Below are 10974 nucleotides of genomic sequence, written 5' to 3' on the forward strand. Positions count from 1 at the left end.
GTGAGAAGACATTCCAATATTCAGGCCCTAAAAATGGTAGATGAGAATTCCATACTTAGAATAACGACAAGTTTAAAGGCATGAAGAAAAAGTCAAAGATTCTGCCAACCCAATGATCACCTGTTTGGCACTGGTATATATACATTTTAAAATCCAAAATGAAGAAACTTGACAAATTAGATATACGCCTGTTCTTTTCATTCACCAAAAGCACTTTCTAAATAACCTATTAAGGAATAATCAGCATGGTAGATGGTAAAGAAAAGCTGTAGCACGCTAGCTGGCCCAGGCTTCCATTTGGTAGATACAAGACCAAACCTTATGATTACAAAACTCCAAGTTTGAGAGTGAAAAATAAAAACAATTGACCAACAGCATATTTTTATTTTTATTATTCAGACCATATATTGAAGTATCACTTTCAAAAAATTTATAAAAACTTAGTTGTAAATTATCATACTAAATTTACAAAAAATATATGTAAAAAAAGAACAAATTTAATATTAGAAATTATAGGAGTCTCTCCCTTAAACTGAAGGAGTCTTCTATAATAGCCTTCAATGTAGCTTACTGGCAATCTTAAGAAATTGAAGAAGCTCATTCATGTTGTGGAAGCCCTAAAGGAAAAAACTGAGGAAACTCATTGATAATTTTCACAGCTTCATTGTAAAGTTCAAGATCTGAAAGAAACATTTAAGCAAACACTTAATCTACAGTGGACTGTGCATATCAACTGTTACCTGAAGTATTTCTATGCATTTCCTTGCCAGAAGTCGACTTATTTTCACAATCCATGTTTATTTAACTGTGGTACTACCAAAGAATGGAGATGATAAACCATTATATAGTCATTTTCTGCTGGGATCATAATTTCAGGGTTACTATACTGTTCTAGCTTCCAAGTCATATATTAAAATACTATTTTTATCATATTTAAGCCCTTTTTATTCTATAACTAGTGGTATTTATTGTTTTCTTTACATACAAGAAATGACTAATTTATAAGGTCTCTTCTCATTTTATAGAAATTGACAATATACCAGGACTGAGATTTAAGATCAAAAACATTAAATAAAAGTTTTCTCCTATCCATGTGAGACCGCTGAACAGTATGAAGCTTTACTTACCGAAGCGATTACTATCTTCCTTAAACAGGATATAAGATGCACAGAGTATAGTTGCCTTGGCTGTCACTTTTCCAACTACTTCTACGATCCCAGAAATTTCTTCATCAAGCTAAATGTTGAACAAGATGTCAATTAGGTATATTTACCTTTTCAGTTGACAATGAGCTTGGAAAGCTGTTATAAGGTTTCCTTGTTTTTCAGATTTATTCACAGTTTACTACTTTTCCATTGCAAAACGAAACTTTACATTTAACCAACATAACAATGGAAATACAGTTGTCAAAAATGCTGGCATGAGTCCTGTTTCCTTTGGTAGTGGTTTATGTTCTGAAGATACAGTTATGTTTAAGTTGAAGGCAAAGTCATTAAAAGACACTGAGGATGTTCAGATTTCCTATAAAGACTTCCTTATTTGTTTAAAAAGTCACTGAGAAGAACTGTGGATAAATCTTGCAACACATGTTCTATATCGAGTAACCAAATAGTACATAGATTTGTCTTCATAAAAGATCAAAGATGTCTTAAGCACATTAAACATAAATTTTTTAAAAATTTAGAAATATAAAAATATGCATAAATAGGTTTTCAAATACATATGAATATATATATTCACACATGTATATGAAAATTAAAAATAGAAAATAAAACTGACTAGCAATGCCACTTAGTATGAAGCAGGAGGAACACCTGGGGCTAGCTCTTGACTGCCAGGCTTGTGATTATGGAAGAAGCAGTTTGAGAAAAGGTTTTCACATGTATTTTTTGGATTTTTTTTTAAGAAATAAAAATTGTTATCCAATCAATACTTAAAGGACACTTTCAGAAATGTTGGAGCCCTAAGAATCACTAAAGGTTAGAAATGGAAATAAGACAAAATATGAGAGAATGAATTTGATTTTTAAAGTTATACAAGTGCAACCTTCACATTTCTATGCCCCAAATCAGAAATAAGAAACCCCAAAAATTAAATGAGAGCATATCTCTTCAAACATACTGGCTCCATCAATTCAATGGTTCCATTTTTTCCTTCTCCATCTGAAAGAATAAACATTTTTCCAGTGGGATGAATCTAAAAAAGGAAACCAAGACAAAAAGCCATAGATTTATAAAACAGTATCTACAGAAATGAAATATTTAAAAGATTCACTGAAGTTTTATTTGGTTGAACATAAAGTAATAGGGTTTGGGACAGTTTATTTAGTTCAAGTTATTACCAGATTGGATGATTGGAAGCCCAGTTAATTTTGAATTTCTAGTAAACAACGAATAATATTTGCTTAGTGTTTTGTGTGGTTTCTCTTATTTGCAAACGTCGACAGCTGTACACTAAAACTAAAGGAGGCTTTCTACCTAATGGAATTCTGCCAACATCCTTGAATTAGTACATCTCACAGAGTACCTTTTTTTAAAATTAAGAATGATGTCCTAAAAGAACTGGTTGCCAGATCTGAGGACAACTTCCCTTGAAACTGAGCTCTGCCACTCGATGTGAGGTTTGAGCAGCCCAGTCAGCATTAGTTAGAAATCCCTTTCTCTTAGGAATTGTGTGAATGAAATGACCTAGCAAGTAAGTCCCTACAGATGTTTTTCTTTCCCTCGGCGTTCTCAATTTCTGGGACTTTGGGCTTAATTTTTACCTATAGGAAGGACCAGGCTGCAATCTAAGACTAGACTAGAAACAAGGTATCTATAGAATATGGGAGGGGCTACCAAGACATGTTTCATAGGGAGAACGACCGCAAAGTCGAAAAGCCAAGGCCATAAATAGAGACGGTTGCCAAAGGCAGGGGGGAAACAAGAAGATTCATCAGCTAAGTCTGGCTAAAACAAAAAAACTAGAACAACAGAGGAGCCAGGTTTGTAAATCCCTTTCTGGTAAATACAGAAAGGGGGCGCGGAGCGCTCGGAACTAAAAGATCATTCGAAACAGTTTTGGGGACATAAAAGAAGCCGCACCAGCATGGAGCTGCAATGGCTTAGCAGTTCCCACGAGCTCTTGTGAAAACTACAGCAAGCTGGAGGGCAACGCCGCTTAAAGGTGATCTCCTCCCAGCCTCCGCTCCCGACCCCGCAGCCCTTCCCCAGTGGCCCCGGTCCCGTCCTCTCACCAGAACCCACTCGCACCTTTTCCAGCTTCCCCACGAAGCACACGGGCCGGTCGATATACTGTGGCAACATGCTGGCGTTGACGCGCGTTTTGGGGAGTTCCATTATGTCCACCATGATTCTGCCGCCGACACTCGCAACCCGCAGGAAAGCAGAAAATGATTGACACCCCAGCGGGCGGCCGCGCCAATCCGAACACCAATCAGAGGAGACGGACGCTCCAGATCCGCCAATCAAATCCACGGGAGCGTCTGGTTCGCTCGCACCGGGGCTAGCGAAGGGGGCTCAAGGCTTCCGGAAGTACTGGTCTACTGCCTAGAGACGCGCGGCGTTCCGGAAGTCGATGGGGGCCGAAACCCAGCGGGCGGTGGAGGCGGGACTTAGAGGGGCGGGGGCTGAGGCCTGGGACCGGGGATCGGTAGCGGCCGAACGTCGACTTGACCCCGGAAGTAAGCAGAAGGACCGTGGCGGGTGACAAGCTGCGGCGGAGTCTCAGGTAGCTTTCTTGCGGGAGGTGTCTGGATCTCCGCGCCTGTCTCCTCCGCAGGGCTGACCCGTCGGGGTAGGGGGCGGAGCCGGGCGCCTGGTCCGGGAATGCCGCGGTGCGGGCGCTGACAGCGGCCAGCTTTTGCGCGGGTGGCGCGGGTGCTTGCCTAGCCTGGGGTTGGGGATTTTATTTTTGAGCGAGTTCTACTTGAAGAGAATCATCATCAGTCTTTATCCCCCTCCTTCAGGAGGTTGTTGCTAGGAGACCGAGGTCCGTTTTCACTAGCACATTGTGTAACGTCCCTGCCTACTTTACCCACTGGCAGCAAGAGGTGCTGCTCCTCTTTACCTTGGACCTTTGCTAGCCTTGGCGGTATGGAGGTGTCCATTTCCTCCCCTACTGGGTGCTGGCGTGCATTGGGGGTCCGGTAGAGGAGAACCCCCGGGAAGGACTAGAGATGACAGGCTGCACCAGCTGTTGGACCCAAGCTAGTGCTCCTCCACTGGCGTCACATTTTCTCTTTCTGCAAATGAGGGGTTGACTGCTTTGTAAGGCGCTAGATAACTCAAATTTTGGGTTGTGATACTATATCTAGTTCCCCGAAGTACTCTGAGCTGGCTGTCTGAAAGACAATTTATTCCAAGGTTTGAAGAAAATTGTCGGATGTGTTCCTGGTTCATAGAATGACTGGAAGCTGGTGGCTATTGATTTTAGTGATTTCACCAGCAAGGGATTGGTACTGGGAAATTTCAAAATGAATGCACATAAAAATACCTTCAAAAGAGGTTGCAGAAATTAGAACATAATTTTAATTGCGTCTCATAATTATGTGGAACAGTGTCTGGATTTCTCTAAATCCAAAGACTTATTAACCTTCAAATTCAGGGCTAACAATTCAGTTCCAATAACTCAGTTCCGATGTAGTCCTGTTGTTGCTGCCTTAAGTAATAAAATACAAAGCTCTGGTTCCATCTATTTAAGAGTGAAATTCAATCTACCTCATTTAAACGATTGTTAGCTCTCCCTAGTGTTCATGTGACATTTAATATGTGTGTCTTAAGTCTGTTGTTATTAAAACAAGTTAAAAAAACTTCGTTAGTTGTGGGCTGCATTTCCTTTGGGTGCTGGCAAGTCAGTATTGAAGCATTCATGATATACCACTGCTTTTTCTGCCCTGGTGCATAGCGCCCTTTAGTTCAGTGAAAACTAACCAGCAAGAAGTAAGTTACCAGTTCAGTTCCAGTTTGCTTTATCAGTGTGCTGCAAGCAAATGGTACCCTGTCTTCAGACATAGGTTCTTACCATATAGTTATGGTGGACCACTAGGAGCATGGTAGTAAATTGTGTTGTTTGGGTGCCTTTGGGGCATCCTTCTCAATAACTCCTAGGGAGGAATATCACATCCTTCCAGCCCTGAGCTTTTTGTTTCATAACTCATGCCTTTAGGGGAAGCATTCTTTTCCCATGCAGGGCACCTCCATTTAAATTCCTTTTAAAATCAGTTAAAATTTTCAATTAGCTTACAAAGTAGTAGGTTTTCCTGAGACCTCTTTATACATCCTTAGTCTTGGTTAGCCCAGCCTCCTGTTCCCATCTCCACTTAAACCTATCATCCCCAGTATTCTCCCCCAACGAACTACTTATATAGCACACATGTCTACTATCCCTTACGCTCCTTAAAATTTCTCTATAGCCATCTTTGGCCTTTTGTAGCTCCCTAACCTCTAAGGATACCACAAATGTAAGCACACAAATCTAAAACCTTAAAGCTAGGATCCACATGTGAGAGAGGGCACAGGGTGTTTGCTTTCCTTGGCCTGGTTACCTCATTCACTATAATAATATTTTCCAGTCCCTTTAATTTTCTTGTAAATTCATAACCTCATTTTTTTCTGTCCAGCTGAATAACACTCCACTGTGTATATGTATATATATATATATATATATATATATATATATATGTATATGCATACATATATGTATACGTATTTGTCCATCAGTCGCTGGGCATTCAGGATTATTCCATTTCCTAGCTATTGTCAATAGAGCAGCCATGTACATGGATCTCAGAGCATCTCTATAATAGAATATTGAGTACTTTAAATGTAAGCCCAGGAGTGGTGTGGCTAAATCATATGGTAGTTTTCTTTTCAGCTTTCTAAGAGACTATACAGTGACTTCCAGTCTTAATGATTTTTCTGCCAAACCCAACTTGTTCAGAAAAGGTTTATTTGGCTTATGTCTTAGTCAGGGTTTCTATTTCTGCACAAACATCATGACCAAGAAGCAAGTTGGGGAGGAAAGGGTTTATTCGGCTTACACTTCCATCTGCTATTCATCACCAAAGGAAGTTAGGACTGGAACTCAAGCAGGTCAGAAAGCAGGAGCTGATGCAGAGGCCATGGAGGGATGTTCTTTACTGGCTTGCTTCCCCTGGCTTGCTCAGCCTACTCTCTTATAGAACCCAAGACTACCAGCCCAGAGATGGTCCCACCCACAAGGGGACCTCCTTCCTTGATCACTAATTGAGAAAATGCCCTGCAGCTGGATCTCGTGGAAGATTTCCCCAACTGAAGCTCCTTTCTGTGTGATAACTCCAGCTTGTGTCAAGTTGACACAAAATTAACCAGTACAGCTTATATATCCAGAATCATAGTCCACTGAGGGAAGCCAAGGCAGAACCTCAAACTATGCTTCTAGAAGTAGGAGCTGATACAGAAGCCTTGGAGGCTGACTGGCCTGCTCCTCATGACTTGCTCAGCCCGTTTTCTTATAGAACCCAGGACCATCAGTACAGGGTTGCTCCACACACAATGAGCTGGGCCCTCTCACATCAAGTATTTATTAAGAAAGTGCTCTGTGGGCTTGTTTATAGCCCAATCTTAAAGAGGATTTTTTTTCTCTAATTAAGATCCTGTCCTCTTAGATGCCTCTAGCTTTGTGTCAAGTTGACTATCCAAGACCCTTACGTAATAGTGACATCAGTAATTCGTATTCCTGCATTCCGTGGATAAGCGTTTACTTTTTTTGGCATCCTCTCCAGTGCTTTCTTGGTGGCAGCCATTTTGATTGGATGGTATCTCAAGATAGTTTTAATTTCCATTTTCTCTAATAATGTTGAACACCTTTAAAAATATTTATTAGCCATTAGTATTTATTCTTTTGGAAATGCTCTGTTCAGTTCTATAGGTGCCACCCTTTGATTTGGGTTGTTTTCTTGAATTGTTTGTATATTCTAAATACTAATTCTCAGTTGGATATATAACTAGCAATGATTTTCTCCCCCTTTGTAGCTGTCTCTTCATTTACTTGACAGTTTCCTTGACTACACAAAACATTTCTTTCCTCAAGAGTCCCATTTGTTGTTTATTGGTCTTATGTTCTTAGTGATAGAAATTCTATTCAGAAAGTCTCTACGATGCTTTTATCTTGAAATGAACTCCCTACTTTTTTCTTTAGTGGTTTCATAGTATCAGGTCTTGTGTTGAGGCCCTTGATCTGTTTAGCATTGACTTTTTGTGCCATGTGGGATTTAAGGACAGAGTTTCATTCTTCAACATGTAGATACCCAGGTTCCCTGCCGCCATTGGGTGAAGATGCCAGCTTTTCTCCAGTGTATGTTTTTGACATATTTGCTAAAAGCCAGATGGCCATAGTTGCATTGATCTGCTATTCCACTGATGTTTGTGTGTCTTTTTGTGTACATACCATGCCTTTTCATTACTATGGATCTGTGGTGTAACTTGAAATCAGTTGTGGAGCAGTATTGGTTTTGTTCACATGGCTTTGGCCATATAGGGTCACTTGTGCTTATATATGGATTTTTTTTAAGATTTATTTATTTATTATATGTAATTACACTGTAGCTGACTTCAGACACACCAGAAGAGGGCATCAGATCTTGTTAGGGATGGTTGTGAGCCACCATATGGTTGCTGGGATTTGAACTCGGGACCTTTGGAAGAGCAGTCGGTGCTCTTACCCGCTGAGCCATCTCACCAGCCCTTATATATGGATTTTAAGGTTGTTTTTCCATCTCTGGGAAGAATGCTGCTGGAATTTTCCGACTATTACATAGAATCTTTAACTTGCTTTTGGGATAATCATTTTCCCAGTATTAATTCCTCTAGTCCATAAACCTGGGAAGTTTACCTGTGGATGTAAAAACCACAGTTCTCATCTGAAAGAGAACAAGACATAGTTTATTTTAGCGTCAATATGGGTGATCATGGCCCAGGAACACATTTGGCCACCCCTGATTACAGGTTCTACCATAGAAGCAGTTTTGCAGAGTTTTTATAGTTTTACAGAATAATGAAAAACATAAATCAACTTTAAAGGCAACTTTAGAATACCTTGGTGGCTATAAAAAAAAAAAAAATGGGGGAGCTTTTTTTTATAAGCCTAAGATGTTGTCTGGTGACATTCTTAGCTCTTGGATTGGTGGAAGGTAGTGTTCTGCTAAGTTAATAGATTCTAAGAGGTTTTTATTTATTACCACGAGGTGTTAGTTCAGATGCAGAATGGGTCAAGGCATGGCTCTTCTGGAAGGCTAAAACTAGTCTAAGATAAGTAATTAGCCTCTACTCTATAAAATTCTAATCTCCCACAGTACTTTAGTCCCACAGTAAGTCCATCAGCCTCTGCATACACAGATCCTTCCAGGAGTTTTTGTTAAAGCCAGACACAGCTTCTTTTCAGGAGTTTTCATTCACACTTCTATCCTCAATTTCACTCTTCAGCATTTTCATGTTTTCATTGTAGAGATCCTCCACATCGTTAGTGAGGCTTATTTCAAAATTGGTAGGTTGCTTTGCTTTGCTGTTATAAAGGATGTTTTTCTGGTTTCGTTTCTTATATACTTGTCACTGTGATAGAGGAAGGCTATAATTTTCTTATGTTGATTTTGTGTCCTGACCTTTACCAAATGTGTTTACAGTTCTAAGAGTTCCGGGTTGAGTCTTCAGGATCTCTTAGAGCGTCATAACAGGAACAAGCATGGACAGTTTTACTTCTTCCTTTCCTCTTGTAACTTTCTTAGTTGTTTCTTTTGCCTATTGCTCTAGCTAATCCATACTATATTGAATATCCTGAGAGTGAACAAAGTAGATACCCTTGTCTTATTCCTGAATTTTTTTATGTGGAAATTCTTTTTGAATTTTCCTCACTTAATGCAATATTGGCTATAGGTTTGTCATATATAACCATTATTATTAGATATAATCATTCTATTCCGAGATTCTGATCGCCTCTCATTCTTTGGTCCTAGTTTTAACTCTTCATTCATTTCAGATTTAAGGTAGATCTCTATATGCTATTTGTGATCCCCACAGTCCTTGGTCTGATGCTATGCTTTTTAATAAGCTGACAGTTTCTTGCTCTGGCGCTTTTTTCTTTTTGTTTGATCATTTAAAATTATAGATTCATGTTTTATAGAACTTTTTATTGTTGTTGATTTCTGTGGTTTGGTTTCAGGCTGGATTTATCAAGAAAAGATTTGTTTCCTTGCTTTCACAATGTTTGGCCCCAGGCTTTTTGCCTGTTCACTGTGGGACATAGTTCATTAAAACCCAGGCTTGTATCCATCGGAAGTCAGTACTGGCCATGAAAAAGATACTAGTTATTAGTACTTGGCTATTCCCCCATAGAGTTTTAGCCTTTCCTTCTTTCTGGTCTCAGTAGTATTTCCTTATCTCTTAATGGTTTGGCCATGCATTTTAAAATGGTACTAACATATCCCAGTATTTTTACATAGGCTGTACTAAGATACAATTTTTCTGGACATTTGATTTTTCATGTTACCAGAAATAAATACACACACACACACACACACACACACACACACACACACACGCACTCAAGCGTGTAAGAATAGCATGCCTAGTTTTTTTCATCTCATGAATGTTACTTAAGAGAGCTTGTGGGGGAATTCTAGTTGCTGAAGACAACAAATATAACTATACACCAACCAGAGCTTGAATGTATAGTAGCAGTGACATGTATTAAGGGGTACAAGTGAATTGAAATGATAGCTTAGAATGTCTTTCTTAAATGTGATGTGAAAGAATTGGCTTAATGGAAGTTGAAAGAAGAGTACAATGGCAAGTTTCATATTTTAGGAGAAACATTAACAATTCAGAGACTGGGTTGGAATAGCCTAATGAATGTGCTTTGGGTACAGGGAACATCACTTTTTTATTTACTAAGTTTGCTAAAATATGTATAGCATAAAAGTTATTGATTAACTCTTAACTATTTTAACCCTCCAATTCAGTGTATTCTGTAAGTTCATATTGTTATGCAACCATAACCACCACTGTTTCCATCTTCCAAAACTCAGATTCTGTGACCATCACTCAGTCATTCCTTAGCATCTGTACTTTCTACCTGTACTGATGTAGCTACTCTTAGGTGTCTTATGCAAGTGCAGTAGTGCAATATTTTTCCTCTCGCATGGGCTTATTTAATTTAGCAATATCTTTAAGATTTATGTTGTAGTATGTGTTAGAGTTGCATTCCATTTTAAACTTGAATAAAACCCTATTAAATGAATATACTTTGTTTAGTCATCTTTCCACTGATGGGCACTTGGATTGTATACACCCTGCACCTTAAATATTTAAGTAAAAAACAAAACAGAACAGATAAAAGCCATTATGAGTTGACTCAATTAGTTCTAAGTTATTAACATCACAACGGACAGGAACCATGAATATGAAAACTGTGAGACTCCAAATCATCTCCCATCATTTTACAACACCACCTTTTTAGTAATCAGTGTTGTGTTACTGTTCACAAAGACCTCTATCCTATGAAGCTCTTGAGGAAATAAAATCTTCTAAACAAATCTAGATAATTGGCCACTTATCTAATTAGTCATTTGACTATATTCTTCCAAACAGATAGGGTGTGAAAGAGTACACGCAAAGGATTGACTACAAATATGGCTACTGAGAATCCACTCTATTAAAAAGATACCCATGTTGGTTGTTATAATCTGTACTGGTGATGTTTGTATGCAGAATTCCATGACAATAGAAGAGAGAAACCAAAAGTCAGGAATTAAGAAGTTGTGTGAGATAGTGGTTATTGGACATGCAGTAAAGGCTGAAAATAAAATCAAGGTAATCCTTAATATTCTGCCTCTAGAAGCTGGCTGGGCCATAATACTGTTCCTGAGATAGGGAATAGAGGAGTCTGTGCTGGGGTTGGGGGGGGCGTAATGACTGAGGCTTGACTTTTTTTTTTTTTTTT

The 10974-nt window shown here is 39.1% G+C and overlaps 2 protein-coding genes across 2 annotated transcripts in view; one reads left to right on the top strand and one right to left on the bottom strand.

The window, feature by feature from the left end:
* Nucleotides 1–375: 375 nt before the first annotated feature.
* Rpa3 (replication protein A3) lies at nucleotides 376–3423 on the bottom strand. Its single transcript, XM_021191621.2, has 4 exons — nucleotides 3252–3423; nucleotides 2122–2196; nucleotides 1128–1236; nucleotides 376–680 (listed from the first exon to the last, which is right to left on the bottom strand). The coding sequence occupies exons 1-4, from the start codon at nucleotides 3348–3350 to the stop codon at nucleotides 598–600; spliced, it is 366 nt and encodes a 121-aa protein (XP_021047280.1). The 5' UTR covers nucleotides 3351–3423; the 3' UTR covers nucleotides 376–597.
* Nucleotides 3424–3644: 221 nt separating this feature from the next.
* The window catches only part of Umad1 (UBAP1-MVB12-associated (UMA) domain containing 1), a 171078-nt gene continuing 163748 nt past the window's right edge, over nucleotides 3645–10974 (top strand). Inside the window, exon 1 of the mRNA XM_021190065.2 lies at nucleotides 3645–3729. The gene's annotated coding sequence lies outside the window, so the exon portion shown is untranslated. The remainder of the gene's footprint in view (nucleotides 3730–10974) is intronic.

Source organism: Mus pahari, chromosome 2, assembly GCF_900095145.1.
Source record: "Mus pahari chromosome 2, PAHARI_EIJ_v1.1, whole genome shotgun sequence".
NCBI lineage: Eukaryota > Metazoa > Chordata > Mammalia > Rodentia > Muridae > Mus > Mus pahari.